Raw genomic sequence first — 23,283 nt, 5'->3', positions numbered from 1 at the left:
TGCTGGGGCTTCTGGTGGGGGGTCAGGGCCGGATGGGCCCTGCTGTTGTGGGAGCCGGCCCAGCTTCCCCTGCGTCCTACTGCCCTTGCTTTCTGTCATTTTTGACAGGAACCAAGGGCAGATAAATATTAATTTTCTAAATTTCTGATGTAGATATATTCTGAGTTGGGTTTGTTTCGTTTATAAAAAAGAAGACTGGCAAGGGACATGATAACAGTTTTCAAAAGTGTAAAATGCTACTAGGACAGTGACCAACTGTTCTGTGTGGCTACTGGGAGAATGAGAACTCAGCTTAAGGTTGTATCAGAGAAGATTTAGGTTGGACATTAGGAAAAACAACTAGAGTAATGAAATTATGTAACAAGCTACCTAGGGAGGTTGTGGAATCTCATTCCCTGGAGATATTTAAAAACATGTTAGATAAACATCTCTTCTTGATGACCTAGGTATATTGATCCTGCCTCAGCGTATGGGGATAAGCTAGATGATCTTTTGAGATTTCTTCCAGTAACCTTTGACCCTTTCTCATTTATCTTTTCTTTAAGATATGCATTCCTGTCTTTTCCATTTTTCCATCACCAGGTTTTTTCAAGCCCCTAATCACTCTCATCAGCCAGTTCTGAACACTTTCTGAATATCACTTTTGAATAGGGTGACCTCTACTGAACAGTTACAGAAGAAGCCACATAGATAATGCTTATATTATTCCCTCTTTCCAGTCTCAACCATCTTTTTTACTTTTAGACCATTATTACACATTGAATAGTGGTCTTCCCTAAACTATTCACAGCAATCCCCAAATCTTCTGTATGTTGTCAGAAAATTATTTAAAACTCATGTAAGAATAGTTCCAATTATCCCCTCCATTGTTCAACACTTTGCACTTGTCAGTACCAAACTTCATCTGCAGCAGTGTTGCCCATTCTCTTAAGTTAATGTCATCCTTCTGAAGCCCCTTGAGTTCTTCTGTGGTTTGACTCCACTGATAAAGTTCTTGTGTTTTCAGGAAATGGTGGCATCTTACAGCTCATTCCCCTTTCCCAAACTGTTTATAAATCAGTTGTATGTCAAATCTGTCCTCACTGTGGAAATACTTGGGCATTGAACAGCATACTTGATCTTGATGGAAATTCCAAAGGAAAGATCCAAGTGGGAAGAACATTTCCAAAGGACATTTTACAGTTAACTTCCCCAACATTTGCCAGTCTAGTGCTAGATGAAATCTTTGTGAAGACTGGTTTTCAGCTCTGGCCTTGTCTTTCAGGTCCTATTTTGGGGAGAAGGTGGCTCTGTATTTTGCCTGGCTAGGCTGGTACACCTGCATCCTGGCTCTAGCTGCTTTTCCAGGCCTGCTCCTCTTCATATATGGAATCATTTATTTCAATTCCAGTCAAGTCAGGCAAGTGCAACAAGAGGTTACTGTGTGCATAGACCTAGGCATGTCAAGCACGTGAGCCTGTGTGCCCAAACATACAGAGGTATGTGTGACTAGAGAAATTCAGGAGGTAAGGATTTTTGTGGGTGATGTCTTTTATTAGACCAACTGCATAGTTGGTATGTAGTTAGCCAAAATTTTGAATGCAAGGCATTCTTCAGAAATTTACCTATTGTGTATATCATGGCATTCACTACTGCAGATAAATCCTATGAGCATGGAACTGCTTATGTCTGCTATGTGAGTTCTGCATGCAGATGGTTTGCAAAGTCATTGGCTTTAATGATAGCTCCACTTAATGGAATAAATAGATCTCCATCAGAAACATTGCAGCAACCCTCCAGCTCCATGGTGGTTATCTGAATGGAACAAGACCTGTAGTGAAATGGCTCCTATTGAGTTCACCTTGAATGTGCAAGGATATAGCCCCATAAAGAGTTTGGCTCACTGTAACTAATAGGACATCTGCTCTGGATGGAAGGAGTAGATTTTAGGCAATGGGCAACAGACAGTCAAGTGTATCCACATTTCCATGTGGGGATTTGTGGACCCCTCTCTGAGGAGGCTTGTCAAGGGGAAGATCCCCCTGGCATTAGTATCTGAGAGCTACACATAAAGCTTTATTCTGGCCATTAGTTGGGAAATGACCCTGCAATCTCTCCTTTGGCTGATGGATGTAATGGATGTATAGAACAAACAAATGATGGGTTGGGTAGAAAAGCAATTGATTTGCTCCTTATATGCTTTCCTGTTACAGCAAAGAGATTTGTGAAGCCAACACCACCATCATGTGCCCACTCTGTGACCAGAAGTGCCCATTCTGGCACCTGTCTGACACTTGTACTTATGCCAAGGTATGTAAATGCTGTCAACATGTCCTTTTTGCCAATTGCTGCTGTGCTTGGAGCCCAGTGTTGTAATCCGAGATCAACCAGTGCCTTAAAGCTATGTGCCCAAAGAGATCTTACTAGTATTCACCAGCCCCCTGCCATACATGAGGGAATTATAGCCATATTTGTTGGCTGTTTTTTTCTGAGAGGCAAGGGCTCTCCAGGCTCAGGATAGGCTGCAAGGATCCCTCAGCTTGGCTCTTTCTATCCCACCTAGGATATCCTTAACCTTTGTGGCCAGTCTTTGGCTGGGCTGCAGAGGCCTGATGCTCTGCTGTCCCAGGTGGGCCTGAGTCCCTTCTGTAAGACACATACCTCTTCCATCTTTTGGAAATGGTCAGCTCTGCTGGTGCCCAGCTCTTTCATGATCCCTTTTTCCTTGGTCTCTTCTTTTCCAGGTCACTCACCTGCTTGACAATGAGGGGACTGTTGTATTCGCAATATTCATGGCTCTGTGGGGTAGGTTCCAGCAGCTCTTATAATAAGGTTTTGAACAATCTACAGTCACGGTTTGATGGCAACCTGGATTCTACAGTAGTTCATTCAGAGCCTAATAACATCCTTTTTGCCTCGAGGGCTGGTGTTATTTTACCAGGACCACCTGCTCATTTTACCAGGGAAAGGGAATTGGTGAAATTCTGAGAGATTAGTTATGGTGATACCTTCAACTTTACATCAGTATTTGAAATCCAGATGTAGATGTTCCCATCTGACAGCCACGGGGCAGGCTTCAGAGGCCTCCATCACTATCTGTGGTGCATCACTGACCTTCATCACAGCCAGCTGTGGTATAAGCACTCCTTGTCTCACTCATGACACATCCTGTCTCTACCACCTAGTGATTCACCCATCTCACATAACAGCTCAGGCTCACAACCCAAATCCCAGAGGGCCATATATTCCACCTTGAGCCTCTCCTCACTCATGAGTCCTTAGCACCATTGTGTCCATGGCCATTGATATCCCTCCTGCAGGGAAGCAAAGATAGTGTTATCCAAGCCCACCCACGTCCTCTGTAGTCCAGCCCAAGGAGCCTGTAATAAGCATCAGAAAACTGCTGCTTTCTCAGGCCACTACCTACCTTCTTAACTGGGCAGCTTTTTCCCTTTCCATTGCTTTTCAGCTTGTAGCTCTGCCATCTCTCTCAAAGCAGCCTGCCATTCCTCCATCTGCTGCCACCATTTTGCCTGAGTCTTTTAGGTCACGTCTACATGAAACGCTGACTGTGCAGTAACAACTGCTCAGTCAGTGTCTTGTCTAGACGTGGCCTTATAGCAGATGTTTCTATCCACGTAAATGGTCACAAAGGGCACATCTACACATGCCCCTGACTGCACATTTGGTACTGCAGTCATTTAGGACTTGCTTTAGCAGTACCCACCTTATGTTGTACTGAGCAGTCCCAGCGGCACACAGTTATTTTGAGATGCCACATTGCCATAGCGATGAGCTGCAGCAACATAGCTTGTCCCTACGGCAATGTAGCATCTCCTGTAGATGGGCCCAGAAAGAGGCAATCAAGCCCACCCTTAACCCTTTCTGGGCTACTGCTGTATAAGGGTGTGTATACCATATCACAGTGAAGCAGTGTAGGATGAGTTTGGTAGACCATCTCTCTGTGGGCTTTAAATGCTCCAATGGCAATAGCCTCTAGGCACATAATCCAGTTCGACTGGCCTGGATGGAAATTGAAGAGGTGGTTTCAGAATTTGCTGTGGGCCTATTTCAAGGGAAAGACTCAGGAAAATAAACCGGAATTAACTAAAGGTGCCAAATTAACAGGATTATTTAAACAGGATTAGGCCCCTGGGGTGCAGACTTTTACCCAGCATGAAAATGTCTCTAATTCCATTTAGTTTGTTTCACTTTGTATAGCCAGGTAAGCTAACTTGAATTAAAGCCATTACTATTCTTAATAAGATCATCCACCCAGAGGAATTGATTCAATTTAATCATTCCACTCTAAAAGTCAATTCAGATTAATTTTTCTGAGTGTCTCCATGTAGATAAGGCCTGTAAGTCAGAACTGTTTCCTCTAGTTTATACCAGGGGCTTTCTCGTCATTATTGCAGCCCAGAGTAACAACATAAACCTCATGCATCTCCATTTCCCCCACTGCTACCCCAGACTGTACTCACTGCCCTGTAGCTGCTGCAGGGCAGACCATAGAATACTTTGCCAGTAGGGGAAGGTCCCTTCCAGAGCAAAGATGAGGGGTAACCTGTGAATGGGAGTCTGTTACACAAAGGAGAGGATTGGCCACCATGTTGTGGGAGCCCACTCAGCCCCATCTGGGAACCTCATTCTAGATTGTCCCCATGGTCCCAATTCTCTTACTGGTGGGCTCATCTACTGGGGGGTCCAGGTGACCTTTCATGCTGGGCATTTAACCTGATTTCCAGTCTGCTCAGGAGGCCTTCCCACTTCTAGCCTGCAGGGAGGACATGGGTGCTCTTGTAAATGCTCCACAATGCCCATGTCTCCAAGGGGAGGAGGTGTCTCTGTATGACACCCTTTCTGAGCATGCTATTTTATAATTACACCTGCAGCCACTTTGTTCCTGGAACTGTGGAAGAGAAAGAGGGCTGAAGTGGTCAGTGGCTGGGAACTGTATGGCTGGGATGAAGATGAGGTGAGAATGAGGTTCTCTTCTTCACTGTCTTCTTCTCTCCTTGCTCCCTCCCTGTGCTGTCATCTTTCTTGACAGGACCAAGGTAAAAATCTAACTGTGTGCTGGCAAATGGAGTAGAAAGGCACTGCTGAAAGGACGCTTGGAGCTGGGCTCCTAGTTTGCAGTATGGGGCAGGGAGGGAAGTGTCATCCTGTTGGATTCCTAACAGGGTCCAGTGGAGCACAGTGGGAGGAGTGGGGACCTCAGATCTTCTTGAGATTTTTAGGAGAGAAAGGCAAGTCTCAAGAAATGTTCTCCTTGCTGTGCCTTTAGATGCAGATCTTCCCTCCCAGATACACACCACAGTAACTGTGCTGTCACTTCTGACATAAAGCAACAGCCCTGTAGGCCCACAATATAAGCCAGAGCGATTTCCAGGAACATGTGAGCCTGACCAAGTTATCTGGAGACTCCATGGATTTGCTTGTATGACTTCTGCTGCACTTCTTAGAGCACTACTGGGATCCTGCTCTATGAGAACCAAACCCAGAAAATGAGATGGGGAAGCCATCCTGAGGGTGCTTCCTGCCTCTGGTCTCAAGCACCCCAGAGAGAGGCAGCTTGAGAGCAGAAGCTGGGGTTGCCTCAGGGTGGTTTCACAGCTCCATTTCCATGTTTGGCATATGCAGGGCAGGAGCCTGTGACAGGATACGCTGCTCAGGAATGCTCTAAGGTGCACTGTGAAAGCTGTATAAACACAGCCTAGGCCAGTGAGAGAGAGAAAGTCCAAGCTCAACACTGCAAATTAGTTCCTTTTGGGTTCACCACAATAGAGTCCTGTTTCTCTTCTACCTGCTGGTACCTATCATGATGTCCCATGCTTTCATTTTCATTGACATAAGGTGCAGTACCTTATGTTGCCCCATGCCTTGCATTCTCTTAAAGCAGGTTTTGGCAACCTATGGCCCATGGGCCAGATCCAGCCCACAGAGCTGGGGGGTGAATAGGGAGGGGGCAGGACTTTTGTAGTAGTGGGAGCTTTGCCCACACGGTAGCTGGACAGTGGAGAGAAGCAGCAGTAGTGGTGGTGGCAGCAGCTGGGCCCAGTTGCTAGCCTGTCTCCAACCTGAGCTGGGTCATTTTGGCTTGCCAGCTGAAAACATTGCTACCAATGCCCCTAGTGCGTGACTTCAGTATTCATTCTTTTCCTTTGTCCTCAGGAGGAGCTGGCCTTGGAGCTTATCAATAACCCAGAATATGATCTCCAGAAGTATCAGCACTCTTATGTCCGCAGTATGATCGTGCTCCTCCTGGTCCTGCTTACAGTAGGTGCTATTACTGTTGCCTAACTAGCCATTTCCAAATGCCTATGAATGTTTACAACATTAAGCTATAGGGGAAATCATGCATGCGGCTTGTATCTCTTTTGGATGGCTGTCTCACTTGCAATGGGAATGCCATAGAGAAGCAATTGCAGGGTGACTAATTATCTCAGGAGCTTGGTGATCGGCTAGGCCTTCCCAAGTAGCCAGTTAGGTCCAGAACCAAGGTGTTAGAAACCCAAACTTTTCACTGTGAGCCACACAACAACCATTCAGTGCAAAATTACTTGGTGCTTTCAATCTAGCTCCTAAAACACAAGGACCCAGTGGCCTAGCTTATACTCTACCTTGATCCCATGTGCCACCAGGGACCTCGGCTGGAGGCTTCTTCATGGAGCCATCACCACAGGCATGTATCTGGCACATTTATGCCCACCCCTGACCTCTTATTGAGGTTCTGACTGCACTTTTCCCCACACTTATTTATTTTTGCACACCCCATCCATGGCCCCACCAAGCCCTGGGACCTCCTGTTCAACCTCCTTCTGGCCTTGGCCAAGCTGGCCATTTATTTCACCAGAAAAGAGGCTCTGGCCAGGAGGGTCCCTGGGAACTGCGGGGCCATTTTCCTGGGTCTCCTCCATTCCTGTCTCTGAGCGGAGCACCACTGGGCAGTAGCTGCCGGCTCTTTGGCCACCATTAAGAGTCAGTGGGCGCTGTCTGGGGTGCTTTGCTTGGTGTCCCCCGAGGGTACACTGTTTTTGAACGTCTAGTCCATATGCACGCTCCTTTTTTCATTTTTTGTCCCACATAATCAGTTGGTGCTCTTGTTTTCTCTCACCGCTTCACTGAGTGGCAGCTCTAAGTAATGTAGTGGGCATATGCCCATGTGTCCAAGGCCATCAAATAGGCCTAAAACACGAGGACCCACATCAGAGTTGGCATTACCTGGTACAGACTGTGTGGACATGGGCAATGAGCTATCCTATTAGCCCACTGGGGCACAAACCAAGCACACTTACAGGGTAGTACAGTAACTGTGTAGGAAATGTGTACTGCTGCTGAGCATAATTTTCCTCTTTGGATAAATCAGGATCTTGTACAGTATTATAGACTCACACTGGAGTGGAAGGGAGGCAGCACCTGGTGTGGCAAAAGCCAGTTTCTAGCACATACACCCAGTCATTTCCCCACATCTACTCTGTTTGGTCAGCTTCCCCCAACTGCTTTATCACCTCCTCTCCATTCCCCCAGCAACATGTTCTGCCGACTCCTGGATCTAATTTCTCCCAGGTTCTAATGACACCTCCAACCTACAGATAATCGTGCTGATAGGGATCGCTCACGCGCTTGTCATATACCGTGTGGTGGCCACTGTGATCTTCAGCCAGAGTGACTCTGACTTAATACGAGAATGGGCCAACACACTGGCGGTGTTGACTGGGGCTGTGTTGCATTACATGACTATTGTCATCATGACCAAGGTATGGTGCATCATGGGATGGGGTCTCTCCTCTCCTTTCTGCCATCCACCCCCCTGTCCTATCACTGGTCTTTCATTTTGTTCTCCCTCCTCCTTTGCAGGTGAACAGATGTGTGGCACTCTTCCTCTGTGACCTGGGTAAGGGGAACCCTGTGATATATTCACTGTAGATACCACCAGCACAGCCAGCTGGCACTCATTTGAACAGCATTTATTTGTGGATTCATAAAAAACCCTCCCTACAGAAGCATGAGTTTGATCTCATAGCAACATTCTGCTCAAGGCAAGATCAGCCCTATCTAAATGATCGCGGACAAATGTTTTTCTAATTTGTGTTTAAAAACTTCCAAGTGGTGCAAATTTCACTACCTCTCTTAACAATTTGTTCCAGTGCTTAGTCACCCTTGGAGTTAGAAACTGCTTCCTAATATCCAACCTAGATTTTTACTGTTGCAAATTAAGTCTGTTACTTCTTGTCCAGTCCCCTGTGAATCCAGAGAATAGCTTGTCTGTTTGTAGCAACCAATTTTGTATTTGAAGGCTATTATCAAATACTACCTTAGGAAAACCAGCACCCCACAGTCACTGGGGTCTCCAGAAAGCAAAGTTAGCACTTTGACTGTAATCCAGTTGTGAATAGGAAACCAATGTGTGCAGCTGCAAGAGAAATACTGAAATATGTGCTTAGTATGTGGTATCTATGGTGTGAGGGAGGCACGTGCAACCATAGTATAGGTTGTAATCTGGCTCCCCACCACAGACTGTCCATCCTTTATTACAGTCCCCCTAGTACAGACTGTGCAGAGGGTATACATTTGGAAAAGAACAAATAAAATTTGTTGGACATAATATCAGCAAAAATGGAATTCAGCCAGATCCAAACACAATACAGACATTGCATGCCTCACCTGAACTTCAGGATGTATCTACCATAAGATTGTTGCTGGGTATGGAAATAACTGCTGCTAGATTTGAGTAAAATAGAAATGAGCAATGGAAGGATGACATTTGCCAGAAACTAGTTTATTTCTATCAAAATGGATGGGGCCACAGGATGCAACTTCCAAAAGACCTACAACCATGTTGGCAGGGCTGAAATGACCTCCACATAACCGATGGTCTGCTCCTTAAAGGAAGATGCTTTGCAATCCCTCAGGTGCCTCAGGAAGAAATGCTTTTGAAGATCCATGAAAGACACCAGGGGATAAACAAATGCAGGGCAAGAGCATAGCAATTTATATACTGGTCCAGGTTGAGTAAATTCAAATTTTAGTGGGCGGTAAGGAATACAACAAGGAAAAAAGACTGTCTCTCAAGCCATTACTTTTTACTATGATACCAGATAGACCTTAGCAGCAGATAGGAATGAAAAGAACACACATATGCTATTGCACTTGATTATTTTTCCAGGTATGTTGACTTAGATTTACTTATACAGATGTCATGGGCACAGGTCATCTAAAAACTGAGGTCTATCTTTTGCAATGCATGGTGTTCCTGAGGTCCTCATACTGGACAATGGAACTCAGTTTACCACTGAATTACTCCTAGTTTGCAGAGAACTTAGATTTTAAGCATCACACTAGCAGTCCTCACTATCGTTAGAGCAACAGAGAAGCTGACAGAGCAGTACAGACTCTGAAACAGCTTCTGTGTAGATACAATGATACATATCCAGCACTCCTGAGATATCGATCTACACCATTGGCATCAGGATTCTCCCTGGCTGAACGGTTCATGGGACAACAAGTTAGGATGCTATTACCTATGGCACCAGTGCAGCTTAACCCTAGATGGCCCAACCTACAGGAATTTAAGAAACAAGATGCTGAACAAAAACTGCTGCAGCAAAAAAATTTCAATATTTGATACAGAGCAAAACCACTATCAGACCTGCTGCCAGGGGAGAGAGGTTGGCTCAAAAGTTTCCAAATGCTTGGAACTGTTGAAAATATGGCAAGCACCGCTGGGTTTACTTAGTGGGGACTCCAAAAGGCTGGTTGGGTTCCTCTTCAGTATATTCTACCTCAACATAAAAAGGATCAGCCACCAAAAGGAACAGGGGCAGAGCATGAAAATGAATCGCCTCCTCAAGGAAATGAATCAGAAGGCTGTTAGACAGGAGCTATAAAGAGTTTAGAACAAGGTCTGGAAGACCAAGCAGACCTCTGCAGACTTGACCTTTGAGCATCCATTTATAGTTTTAGGTATGTATGTTGGTTGGTTGGTATAGCAGTGCAAGTAGTTTTAAGGGCTATCATTTGTTGTTAATCATTTATAATGAGCTGTAATCTAATCTTGTTCTTTGTAAAGAAAGGGATATGTGGAGTGATCACAGAGTTCTGGTCTTCTACACCCACTAGACAGGCAGTAGTTGGGGGTCTTTAATAAAGGTTAGATAGTCCCTGGTGAGAAGCCAGATTACAACCCACATGATGGCTGCATGTGTCTCTGTCTCCTTCACACCACTGTATCCATCCTGCCCTCATGAGTGCTAGCTTCTGCTCTAGCCTCAAGTAGAACTCTATGCACAGCCAACTTGAGGAGCCTCCTCCTAGAGGCCAGATCTGCACTGGTTGTTGTGCTGATGCCTTGGGACAGTTGGGGATCTGTAGGAAGGGGATATGAATTTCAGGAGATCAGTGTTAGATAAAACCTTTCCAAATCCCTGACCATGTTGCAAGGAAGGCTCCACTCTGACGTGCCATGGGAGCCTCTCAAGGACAGAAGGAAGCTTCTGCTTCCATGACCCACATGCTCACCTGCCCTCCTGTTTCCAGAGAAGCCGCGGACATTCTCTAAGCGTGAAAACAACTTCACAGTGAAAATCTTCACCTTCCAGTTCTTCACCCACTTCTCCTCGCTGATCTACATTGCCTTCTTCCTGGGGAGGTGAGCATAATCCACGCTGGCTTGTGTACATTGGCAATGTTCACAGCAACAATGGTATGGGCTGAACCCTGTGTGCCTGCTCTGCTCCTGGAGAATACCGTCAAGCTCTTGGGAGTGGCTGTGCTGGCAGGAGGGGCATGGACAGCTAGTAAAGACAGAGGGAATGCGAGTGCTCCCACATTGATTCATTGTGGGGATGCTGGCCCCACTGAAGTCAACAGGACTTTTGCTGTTGAGATCAGTGGGGACAAGATTTAACTCCTGAGAATAATTCTCTGCCTCCCTCTGTTTGCCCATCTTGTGGTTTCCTGTTGGGTTGGTGTTCTTAACTCTGCCTCTCTAATCCTCGGGAGGGGGGCGGCAGGGGAGGCATTAGCCTCACAGTCCAGTGCATGCAGGGTGAAGGGCTCTCAGCACCAGGTTCTGGTATATTTAACTATACTTTCCTGGTCAGGATTAATGGCCGACCTGGGAATTACGTGCGTGTAGCTGGCAAATGGAGGCTGGAAGAGGTAAGTGATGTTCCTATAATGCCCTTTGGTGCTAATGTCTGCTCTGTCTCTCTCCTGCTGCCCCTCCCTTCTACCTGGCACTGTCTCTGTAAGACCCTTTGCTTTCTTTTATCCAGCATACCCTTTCCTTCACTTTATTTTCTTCCTGGCTAAGGTACATTGTTGGCTACAAAGGACACTCACAGGATCATAATAAATTCTAGTTTATTGGGTGGGATGTGAAGTTACCTATAAAATCATAAATGCAAGCTTTGAGTTATGGGCGTTACTGGTGACCTTAGCATGTACACACACACATGCACTCACTCATTCAAACCCATGTAGTATAGTGTGTAGTGGCTGCTGCAGTGATTGTGAGCACTGGCGTCAGTACATCTACCTATCCGAGGCCCTGGAGTTTGCTGTTGATTGTCAGCTTCCTTCAAGGTGACGTCTTCTCTAGAAGGGGGTCGCCTGCTTGTCCTTCTGTCTCGGTAGGTCAGATGCTGGATGAGAGGGTGCCACTGCGGGTCACACTTCACTGCCTTTTATCCCTTTCTGGCAGACTTGTGTAATCCCCCAGCATCATCTTGGCTACCCAATCCGAAGCTTGCTGTCCCGCGTGGGTCTTGAGTAGTACCTGACAGCTGTTAGTCACAGGGGTCTCTGCCTGCTGGTACCTGAAGTTTTGGGAGTCCACCCTTGACTTATTGACTTAATGGCTGTATTGTTGTGGGTTATAGGAATAGTACATAGGGTGAGTGCTCAGTTCCAGGAATCAGTTCTTTACCTTGATTAGCTTAAAATGGAGTTCCTTTGGCTAGGCTATTGTCTACTGATGATCATCATTCACTCGCATTCACTCAACAGATTTTATCACTTTACAATTACAATTTCAATCCAGTTTTAACAATGGTCCAGCGTGTAACTTCATTCTACAGGGAGTACATTCCTTAAGAGTTTAAAAGTATAAAATATAAAGATGAAACAGATGAAATATGAAAATGTACTGTGAGACATATATAAAAATGCAATGTGAGGTAGTGAGGATCAAAGGCTACTGGGGATAATAAGTGAGTTAGGTTATCACAGTATATATTTACAGTCTTTGCAGTGGATATTTTAGTTCTTTTGTTTTCTGTAGTGACACTGAGCTTAATTGATATGTAGATGCAGTTTCTAGGTTTCTCCTACAGAAAGCCACTTCAGCTTTCTGGCTGGCTCTGAGTCTTGCCACACCCATGCAATGAGTGTGCTAGGTCTCTACCAATACTGAGAAGGATAAGAAATGCACAAAATAGGAGTGGGGGGGTTCAGGCAAGAAGGGGGTTCTGTTATATCCATGTCCGGAAGGGAAATGTACAAAGGGGGCTTTCCGCTACAACATCTAGCAACCTCCCTTCCAGGCCTCAAGCCAGGCCAGTTTTTTTGTGCAGTATGACTCTTAGTCTCTCTCCTCTTTGCAGTGCCACCCTAGTGGATGCATAACTGACCTCTTTATCCAGATGGCTACCATAATGATCCTAAAGCAGACTTTGAGCAACGTGGTAGAGTACATCTCCCCGTAAGTCAGCATGTCCTGGGCATCCATAGAGGCTCTTGTGTGTCTGAGTCAGATATTCTACAGAAAGTGGAACTCATGGGAGGTCTCCTTAGGGAAAACGAATGTGAGGCCAGACAGTGATGTTAGTTCAATCCTGAAATCCTCTCACGATGAAATGACATTTGCTTCAGGAAGAAGCAGAAGTAGTTTAGAACGGTTAGACCATCTGATCAGGGATCAGAAGTGAGATCCTGTGACAAAGGTGATTGCAGTAGTTCATTCTGAATACAGAATGAGTTGCCCAACAAAGTCCCTACAAAGAATTCAACTCAGATCCGTTCACAAAAACAAGAGAAGGAAGGAACAAATAGATCAAGTCACAGACAAAAACTACTTCCACTGAATAGCTTATCCCACAGATAGCTGTCAATCTGGCATCTTGAACCTTCTCTAAAAACTCAAGATTTAAAAGAGAGATTTTCTTTGGATGTTGGAATGGATTTTGTAGCTTCTTAGCATATCCTTTGTAAACTATCCCCCAAACTCCAAGGCAGATCTCCCACCCATTAGCAGCTACACCAAAGGAGATTTTTCATTCCCCACTCCACCTCCCACCAGCCCAGCAGGCCTAGTCACACAAGTACCTGCTCATCAACAGGAGGCTGCAGTCCACAGCTGAGTTCTTTGTGAACTAGAGTTACTGGATCATCTTATTGAGGGACGTTACCTCTCTATTGTTGGTAAAACCACCCTGGTATAAAGTAATAAACTTGGGAGAAGGAATTTGTCCATGTGCATTTGAGGGACGGGGGGGAGGGGGTGCACATGCATGCATTAAGTTAGTACGCTGCATTTAAAAAAACCTCTGGCTCAGGCCTTCATTTTGGCACCCAAGAGGAAGCCATTCCACAGCAGCTCAGGTAAACACAGAATTGGAGTCTTAGCTCACATCCCTCATCCCTCATACCCCTGTCCCTCCAGCTGGATTGCCTACAAGATGAGAAAGCTGCAGGTGAACGCAAAAAGTAAAGTCCAGGTGGAGCAGGAAGCTGAGGACCCTTGCAAGGAGCAGTGGCTGAGAAACTACCAGCTGAATGAAGTCAACGTCTTCAGCTTATTTAATGAGTTCTTGGAAATGAGTAAGTGACACTGGGCTGCAGAGAAAATGTAGTTCTCAGTTTTGGGTCTTGGACATATGCATAGTCATTCCCAGCATCTCAGCGCTTGGGGGTCAGTTTCTCTCAGGGTGATGTAAATGCCCTGTGACAGTGCTCCTCTTAGAAGGCTCCAATTCTTGACAGCGTGGTGTGAGGGGTAGTTCTTAACCATGCAGCTGTCAGGGATGGAGCTCCTGTGAGTAGTAGCAGCAACCCTCATTGATAAGAGCAGGTTAAACAACCATTTGGCTGGGATGGCTTAGAGATGATTCTGCATGGAGCAGGGGGTTGGACCTTCTAAACACCCTTCAGGCCCTACTTTTTTATGATTCTGTGTTAGTGGGGTGGGGTCAGAGCTTCAGTCTCGTCGTGGGGCTTGTGGAATGCTGTCAGGCTCGATGAATCTGTGTCCATGTCTGAGAGATGGGTGAGGAAGGAAAGGACCCCTGCAACTTCTTCACTCAGCAGCCTATTCTTGTGCAGAACCTGCCGCGTCCAGGGCAGGGGCAGGAGAAACTGGGTCCAGTTTCCCGGCTGCTTGGTGATCCTCGCACACTGAGGGGTAGGTTGGCCCTTGAGCTGAGCTGCCCCAGGAGGATCCCTGAGCAATTTATGTCCAACGAGCATAAATTGACCAATTTATGCCCAAGGAGTGGCAATTCCTATCCTTCCCAACTGTGCCCTATTCATGGCTGTCATAACATACTGGTAGTGGTGTGACCACTAACCTATACTACCACCCTGCCCAGCTGAGCTGGCCAGCACTAGAGTTTGACCCTCTCTAACTACTCACCTGTATGGGGGACAGAGAGCTCTTGATCTCCTTCTATGATGAAAACAGGTCACAGGGGGAAAGGGAAGATGGTACATTTCACCCTTCACCCTTGCAAGGCCAACCCAGGTCATGCCATTACCTGGCATGTCAAATATAGGAAACACAAGGCCCTCTCCTCTAATTGCTGGATTCCTCTCTCAGAGCATGGTGTTTCTCCCATTGTCAGTGATCCAGTACAGCTTTACCACCATCTTTGTGGCTGCCTTCCCCCTTGCCCCACTGCTGGCGTTCTTCAACAATATCATTGAGATCCGTCTGGATGCCATCAAGATGGTGAGGCTGCAGAGACGCACGGTGCCTAGGAAAGCCAAGGACATCGGTGAGATAGGGACAAGGGGGAACTCACTGGTCAGAGCATGTGCTCAACACTAAAGGGAGCCAGTTTGTGTATGTGTTGCCCAGGGCTGGCCTATCCTATCCTGCGAAACCAGTGGCTGCAGGGGGCCCTGTAGCCAAGGGACCCCTGGTGTCCGGCCACTCACCACCCCCCCGCCACTGATGCCACTCGCCACCCCCACCCCTGCCACTGATGCTACCAACACCGGCTTCACGTCCAGCCATTTGCTATCCCCCACATCCCTCTCTGCCACTGCCACCGCCACTGCCTCCAGCTTCTTTGGCTGCTCACCACACCCTGCCCCCCACCACTGACTTCTTCACATCAGGGAGTCCCAGAGCTATTTCTTGCAGGAGGCCCTAAAAAATTGTGGGCTGGCCCTGGTGTTGGTATAAGTGACATGAAATGCTGCCACACATTCCTTATCTAAATCATGATGTTGTCTGCCCATAAGTGCTATTCCAGGGTGGGCTCAGAGAACAGGGGTACCCTAGAAGAGCTGGAGGGGAGAGCAACATTGCGGGTGGGGTTGCAGATCAAGACAGAGGTGCTTTGCCAGGGTAACATCAGAGAGGCACGGATACACACTTTGAATCAGTCTGAACCACACAGCCCATCCCCTGTTTTGTAAGCCACAACTTTGCCTGGAGTTTCCTGATGGCCCATCTGCCCACTTTGTTGGTTAGGATGTAGTGCTCAGTAAATCTCAACCTTAGTGCCCTCTGCCCCCACACTGAGCTGCTGTGCTGAGACATATTGGCTGTGCCCCACAGACCCCTATTCCACTGATTTTGCCTTGCCAAGCCCTGTCCTCTTTCCATTCACAACAGTGGCAAAATTCCCTTAGATTTCAAGCTGGCAGGTAGTGCCCTGTGCCCCAGAGTACAGTTGATGCCCCCAACTGGCCATAACTCTAATGTCCTCTCTCCTTACAGGAATCTGGCTGCAGGTTCTGGAGGCCATTGGCATTTTGTCTGTCATCGGCAATGGCTTAGTGATCGCCATCACCTCTGACTTTATCCCCTTGCAGGTCTACAAGTACACATACAGCCCTTGCACTCTGGGGAATGACACCAACATCGAGTAAGCTTTACATCATCATGTTCATGTACGCTGCTCTGGGACAAAGCCATTCTGTCCCTGGGCTGCTGGATGGCAAAGCTGGACAGGAAGAGTAGGATCTTTGCTACTACCCTTATCTCTGTTTTTCCTCATCTGCTGTGGCACTTGTAGGAAGGGAACAATTAATCTAAGCTCTCAACATTAAGAGGAACCTGTCTGAGTCAGGCTGCATCATTTTCCAAGCTGTCTTACTAACGTCACCGGGCAACGGGCAAACCAGCAGCAGTGGACAATAAAGAACAACCACTTGGCAGCTGGTGAAGTAGTGCCGTCCAGTGGGAAGAGCAAGAACTGCAGTCAATATTCTTTCCCCATCTCATTTGCCCAGGGTGGAGCAAATCTACCGAGTGGTTTTTTTCTGCTTTATCTGAAAGGAACACAATGATTAGGGAGCTGTGCCATACAAACACGCACCACAAAAGAAAGATGCACGATGACTGCCATTCAGTGGCTACTGCCCATTGTGGCTGTGCAGAAGAATGCTTGGGTCAAGAGTGGAAACTAAAAGAATCCATCTAAAAATCTATAAGGAGACTTTTACATTTTGTAATTATGTAGCACTGCATGAATGAGCACAGTACAATTTTTCACTCTGATTGCTTTCCTACTTCCTACAGCATGAGCCAATTCTCTGTATGCAAAGTCAATATTTGATTACATTTTAATTGCATGATACTTGGTCAAGCAGTAAATCAGTGGATTAATCCCAGAATGGAAGTTTCTCGGTCTCGCTCCCCTCTCACTGACAATTCTTCTTTCCTTTCCCTTCCATGACCTGTCCTTCCATGTTTTGCCTGGTTTCTCTAAAAGGTGGGATCCTGTACTACACTGTGCATGCTCAGTCCCCACTGGCTTTACTGGAGGTGAGGATGCTTAGCATCATGTGTGATCAGCCCTGTTGTGGACAACCTTGAGAGAGTTCAGAGGAGGGCCACTCATATGGTTAGGGGCCTGCAGGCAAAACCCTACAAGGAGAGATGGAGGGCCCTGGATCTCTTCAGCCTCTGCAAGAGAAGGCTGAGAGGTGATCTTGTGGCCGCCTTCCAATTCATCGGGGGAGGCCAGCAAGGAATAAGAGATGCTCTATTTACCTGGGACCCCTTGGAGTAACTAGGAACAACAGCCACAAACTGACGGAGAGCAGATTTAAATTAGACATCAGGAAGAACTTCTTTATGGTAAGGGTTGCCAAAATCTGGAACAGGCTTCCAAGGAAGGTGGTGCTCTCCCCTACCTTGGGGGTCTTTAGGAGGAAGCTAGACATTAGGGCAATGCGAAGCTTCGGTCCCTGACTCGATTTGGTGGACATTCGGCCCAATTCAGTGGCTGAATCTCCGAATCAAATCAAAGGACCTTTTAATTTCTTCAAATTTAATTGGAACCCTCTGAATCAATCTGGAGAGATTCAGAAAAATTTGGTGATTCAGACATAGGCATATGTTTTTTCTACATACATCGAGGTAGTAGGCAGCTCATGAATGCTGCGATGTTGGGGTGCATGGAATGTCCCACAGAAGTGCGGGGGGCTCCCCAGCACACTCAGCAGCAGACCCAGAAGTGGACCGGAAGTGGGTCTGCTGGGAAGCGTGCTGGAGCCCCACCCCCCGTTCCTCCCTGGCTCAGCAACTGGTGCCTCCTGGGTCTGGGGTGGCACCCGGGCTCCCCTCATGACCAATTGCTGAGCCGGAGGGGGGGGGGGGTGCTCCCTGATGGACCCAGGTTTGCTGCCGAGCACATGGAGGGCCCCCCCATGCTCCTGTGGAATGCTCCATGCGCCCCAGCATTGCAATGATCAGGAACCACACTGGTACCTTGAGGTATATAGAAAAAACATTTAAGGCTGTGTCTATGGCCGAATCACTGATTCTCCAAATCAGCATCGAATCTTCATATTTGGATTTGGCCGAATTGAATCAGTGACAATGATCTGAATCAACTAATTGAATCACTGTCCCTGATTCAGGCCGAATCCAAATCCGATTCGAATAGGGCCTGCTTTGCACACCCCTATTAGACATGCACCTGGCTGGGGTCATCTGACCCCAGCAGTCTTTCCTGCCCAGGGCAGGGGGTTGGACTCAATGATCTGCTAAGGTCCCTTCCAACCCAAACATCTATGAATCATCTGTGACTCTGTCACGGCTGGAAATATTTCTTGATTCATAAGCCCAATCAGGTAGGGTACTGAGCACATCATAGATTCATAGATTCATAGATGTTAGGGTCGGAAGGGACCTCAATAGATCATCGAGTCTGACCCCCTGCATAAGCAGGAAAGAGTGCTGGGTCTAGATGACCCCAGCTAGATGTCTATCTAACCTCCTCTTGAAGACCCCCAGGGTAGGGGAGAGCACCACCTCCCTTGGGAGCCCATTCCAGACCTTGGCCACTCGAACTATGAAGAAGTTCTTCCTAATGTCTAGTCTAAATCTGCTCTCTGCTAGCTTGTGGCCATTGTTTCTTGTAACCCCCGGGGGCGCCTTGGTGAATAAATACTCACCAATTCCCTTCTGTGCCCCCGTGATGAACTTATAGGCAGCCACAAGGTCGCCTCTCAACCTTCTCTTGCGGAGGCTGAAAAGGTCCAGTTTCTCTAGTCTCTCCTCATAGGGCTTGGTCTGCAGGCCCTTGACCATACGAATTGCCCTTCTCTGGATCCTCTCCAGATTATCTGCATCCTTTTTGAAGTGTGGCGCCCAGAATTGCACGCAGTACTCCAACTGCTGTCTGACCAGCGCCCTATAGAGGGGAAGTATCACCTCCTTGGACCTATTCGTCATGCATCTACTGATGCACGATAAAGTGCCATTGGCTTTTCTGATGGCTTCGTCACACTGCCGGCTCATGTTCATCTTGGAGTTCACTAGGACTCCAAGATCCCTTTCCGCTTCTGTTCCACTAAGCAGGTCATTTCCTAGGCAGTAGGTATGCTGGACATTTTTCCTCCCTAGGTGCAGCACTTTGCATTTCTCCTTGTTGAACTGCATCCTGTTGTTTTCTGCCCACTTGTCCAACCTATCCAGGTCTGCTTGCAGCTGTTCCCTGCCCTCCGGTGTGTCCACTTCTCCCCATAGCTTTATGTCATCTGCAAACTTGGACAGAGTACATTTGACTCCCTCGTCCAAGTCGCTGATGAAGACATTAAAGAGTATCGGTCCAAGGACCGAGCCCTGCGGGACCCCACTGCCCACACCCTTCCAGGTCGAGACCGACCCATCCACCACAACTCTTTGGGTGCGACCCTCTAGCCAATTCGCCACCCACCGTACTGTGTAGTCATCCACGCCACAGCCTCTTAACTTGTTCACCAGTATGGGGTAGGGTTCACCAGTATGGGGTGGGAACATCCTGCGGGTTAATGAATGCTTTCAACCTCCACGGACTCCAACAGGTATTGTGGATGCTGAGTGGCTGTCAGATTTGGGTACTCTGCTTAAGAAGTGCTGTGTAGGTTTCTGGAGCCATTGGCATGATTTTAACTATTGATAACAACTAGTTCTTAGGTCTTGTTCATGCTCTTGCTAAAGTCCTTACCATGGACTTTAGCAAGAGCAGGACCAGGCTCAAGGTTCCTTCCCTTTGTTGAAATGCCTGGAAGAGACCAGAAGTCTGCCATCTTTCCTAAGTCTGACCTGGGTATCCTGGCTGGGATGAGCTCACTGAGACATGAGCAAGCCTCTGTATATAGCTGTTTTCTTTCCTTTTCTGCAGCTGTTTGACGGGTTACATCAACCACAGCCTCTCGGTGTTCCGCGTTCGAGACTTTGAATGGCATATGAAGCTGCAGGACTTAGCTGAAAAGCAGATCACAGAATGCAGGTAATGGTGGCTCCATAATGCTGACCCTTAGGCCTTCTCATAGCTTGACAGTAATCCTTCCTAATACACAGCTAATTGCTTGTTAAATTGGCCCTAACACACTTCCTTTCTGCATTCTCAGAGAGGGCCAGATACATCGCTAGTATTAACTGGTGTGACACCCTTGCGGGTCAAAGGACCTATACTGATCTATCCCAGGGGCAAGGGTTAGTCAGTGGAGAAAGCTTTATTGTCCAATTTACTCATATATGAACTGAACAGAGTCTTTAGGGAATAATGTGGGATTGATGCCAGGGGAAGGGACTGGATGAGCTACCAGGGCTGCCCCATCACGCAAACCCATGAATCACCCCTGGGTGAAGCCCATGATAACCAGGCCAGGGATGGGGTTTGAGGGGCTGTGCAGGTGGGGCTGATGCACTGTGTCCTTCAGGTACAGGGACTACAGGAACAATGATGACTACAGTTACTCTGTGCAGTTCTGGCATGTGTTTGCAGCCCGACTCGCCTTCCTGATTATATTTGAGGTTAGTGTGATGAATGGGGCCTCAGCAAGCAGCAGCACCAGGGCTGCCCAGGCAACCTCCCATAGCATTTGGATGGGGAAGAGAATCATACATTTATGTCAGGAAAGCAGTATGGCAGCAGGGGTGAGGGTTTATGCATTAGTGGCAGGACTCTCTGAAGAGGCTGCTTCTGTGGTAGTCCAGCTGGGAACTGAGGGAGTTTCCTTCTTCCTCTCTGCTCACAGCCTTCCTCCTCAGCTGCATCAGCCCCCTGATCCATTCACCTCTCATCAGACTTGACTCCCGCCGTTGCCCACACCACTCGCTCCTGCTCTTCTCTTCCCTCCCCTGCCCTCACCCCAGTGCCCTTGCATCTGCTGCTCCGTCCTGCTGGAAAGCCTTGTCCGCTTGTGCCCTCAGCCCTTCAAGTAATGCCATTGCCGTACCAAGGAAACACCACTGCCATTAGCTGGGGCAGCTCACAGCACAGGGGAGCTGCATTGGTAACAAAGGCCCACTTGGTAACAGTACCATGGCGAAGCCAGCATTTCAAAGGAGACAGTGAAATGCAGCCAGGGACAGGGGTAAAGTCAAGCAAAACAAGGGACTCTTTGGAGACCTCATGCCATGATATGGGGCCCTCATTTCTCAGCACTGGCGTGAGAAGGGCACCAGTTTTAGTCCCCTGATAGCTTGAGGGGGACACACATACCAGAAGAAACAACCTCCCCCCCTCCAACTCCGCAGAGGCAATACTGTATGTTTCATGGCAGCTCTCCATCTCCCACTGAAGTCAATAGGAGTCTCTGTATTGATTTCAGTGGGAGTTGGACCAGATTATGTATCACTTATGTGATAGCAGTAAATCAGCTGAGCTTTGTTGTGGAGTGATTGCTTGTCCCTGCTCAACCAATAAGTGCAGCTCAAGTCTCCAGAGACATGGGTCCTGATTGCATGGTGGACTCTCTTTGATTCTTTTCAGCACGTAGCTCTATGCATCAAGCTGATCGCAGCCTGGTACGTCCCTGATGTCCCCCAGTGGGTTAAGAATAAGAACTTGGAGGAAAAAAAGAAGCATCTTCAGGAAGAACTCAGGTAGGTATTGCCCTAAGTCTAACACTGAAGGGGCCCTCTCCCTGTCTGGAGACAGCGATATCCAGAGTGCGGATCTGATTGGCAGCCTGACCTTGCAGCCAATCACTTCACCTTTTTGCACTGGCTTCCTCAGCTTTGTAAAGTGCTTTGAGATCATCAGAGAAAAGGTTGTCTTCTTGCCTGCCATGGTCTTAATGCCTGCTGCCCTCCCTTGGCTCATGCTCCCCTGAGGGCTGCCCTGGGCAGGAGTGGCTGGGCACAGCAGACGAATGGATGAGATTGCTCCTTGTGGGCCTTGACACAGTGGCTTCGAGTAGAAATGGTCTGTGCTGGTCAAGGGTTTCTCCTTGTGCCACTGGCAGAGCCTTGGCATTCTGGGCCTTGAAGCACCCGTTCTACCACAGGTCAGCCTTGTGGCATTTAATCTGCATGCTCAGCAGGAACTCCAGAGACATGTGGGAGAAGTCATGGGGGCATTGGCAAGTCTCTTGCAGGAAACGGAGGTAGCTTCATTGCTAGACCCATTTATAAATTTATAAGTAGACTGGAGACGAGAAGGACCAGTCCACTGTTGGTTCTTGCTGACTGGGCTAACTCAGCAATTCAAGATCAGTTACAGGCTGTTGGCCCCACTGTCCCGGTCAGGCTTCTGCCGATTGCGCCCTATAAGTGAGGACTTCACTTCTTTTGGGGTGGAATACCACAGTTCACCTGCTGTTGGGCAGACTGGGATTTACAATCCCCTAGAAACTCTAATCTGGCAGGTCCAGCAAACTGGTTCCTCCAGAAGCCTGGCACCCCCTGTGTTTGCAGTGATTCGAGAAACTACTTCTTTAGAAAAAAGCATGACTGACTTCTCCAGAGGACATGCAGCACTCAGAGGAGCAGATTCAAACCAGCACAGAGTAGCATGGCATGCTCCTTTAGCCAAATGTAATTTATCTAGGAGGTGGTGGTAATTTCCCCAGGTCTTGAGTACTGTTCTGTTTATACACATGCCCCCTCTGCCAGCTTCTTTTCAGTGATGCAACTAGGGGCAGCCTCTCCCTGCTGACCCAAGCCCTCTCCCTTTCCTAGTGCCTGTGGTACCCTAGGTCTCCTTTGAAGGTCACCTTGGAAAGAAGCATGGGCGACTGGTGCCTCCTGATACTGGAGGGGGGCATCAGTGGCCAATCTCTGACTGCGGGGTGGGGGATGATAGCTGCCACCAGCAGAAGTGCCAGTGGCATACCTGGAAGTGCTCAGTGCCCCCACAATCTCAGGGGGGGCACCAGCTGTCCTGCCCACTCCCCAGCTGGCAAGGGCCAATCTCGGGGGGGCACATGCCCCCCCCCCCTTTTCCCCCTACCTGTTGCCTATGGGAAGAAGTAAAACCTGAGTTAAACCAGCTAGGTTACTTCCCCCAGTGGATGGCCCAGATATAGTTTTCTCAACTTCTTTGAACTAAGTACTTAGGTATCTCAGGAGATGTTTTACCTTTCCTGCTGGTTTTATAACAACCCCTTCACAGCCTCCTTTGACTGAACTATTCATTCAGGCAGCAATAGAGTCAGACAAAGGGCTAGTCACTCACATTATTTATAGGATAATGGAAACATTCTTCCCAAATTGCCACAAGACCACTTTTCTAGGAGAGACAACTGCTCTCATGGCTGACTTTGATGGCAAAAAAATGGAGTCAGTTCTCCCAGAAGCAGTGAACGCTATTGCTGCTCTACAAAACTACAATTCCCAAAATGCCTTGT

At 47.7% G+C, this 23,283-nt stretch overlaps 1 protein-coding gene across 2 annotated transcripts in view; it reads left to right on the top strand.

Annotated features, from left to right (window-relative positions):
* ANO9 (anoctamin 9) overlaps positions 1–23,283 on the top strand; it is a 64,043-nt gene that overhangs the window by 37,310 nt on the left and 3,450 nt on the right. The window contains exons 8-23 of one of the 2 annotated variants that reach the window (XM_006275061.4): positions 1,265–1,399; positions 2,193–2,289; positions 2,724–2,784; positions 4,875–4,957; positions 6,157–6,261; positions 7,578–7,742; positions 7,843–7,879; positions 10,522–10,633; positions 11,088–11,145; positions 12,591–12,688; positions 13,649–13,806; positions 14,826–14,978; positions 15,932–16,079; positions 19,830–19,937; positions 20,371–20,464; positions 21,426–21,538. In XM_006275061.4, coding sequence (XP_006275123.2) covers positions 1,265–1,399; positions 2,193–2,289; positions 2,724–2,784; positions 4,875–4,957; positions 6,157–6,261; positions 7,578–7,742; positions 7,843–7,879; positions 10,522–10,633; positions 11,088–11,145; positions 12,591–12,688; positions 13,649–13,806; positions 14,826–14,978; positions 15,932–16,079; positions 19,830–19,937; positions 20,371–20,464; positions 21,426–21,538 — 1,725 coding nt within the window. Of the gene's footprint in view, positions 1–1,264; positions 1,400–2,192; positions 2,290–2,723; positions 2,785–4,874; positions 4,958–6,156; positions 6,262–7,577; positions 7,743–7,842; positions 7,880–10,521; positions 10,634–11,087; positions 11,146–12,590; positions 12,689–13,648; positions 13,807–14,825; positions 14,979–15,931; positions 16,080–19,829; positions 19,938–20,370; positions 20,465–21,425; positions 21,539–23,283 lie in introns of those variants that run through there. The other variant, XM_059722519.1, reaches the window with a different exon arrangement.

Source organism: Alligator mississippiensis, chromosome 2, assembly GCF_030867095.1.
Source record: "Alligator mississippiensis isolate rAllMis1 chromosome 2, rAllMis1, whole genome shotgun sequence".
NCBI classification, from domain to species: Eukaryota; Metazoa; Chordata; order Crocodylia; family Alligatoridae; genus Alligator; species Alligator mississippiensis.
This window is presented reverse-complemented; position numbering and strand designations above follow the sequence as displayed.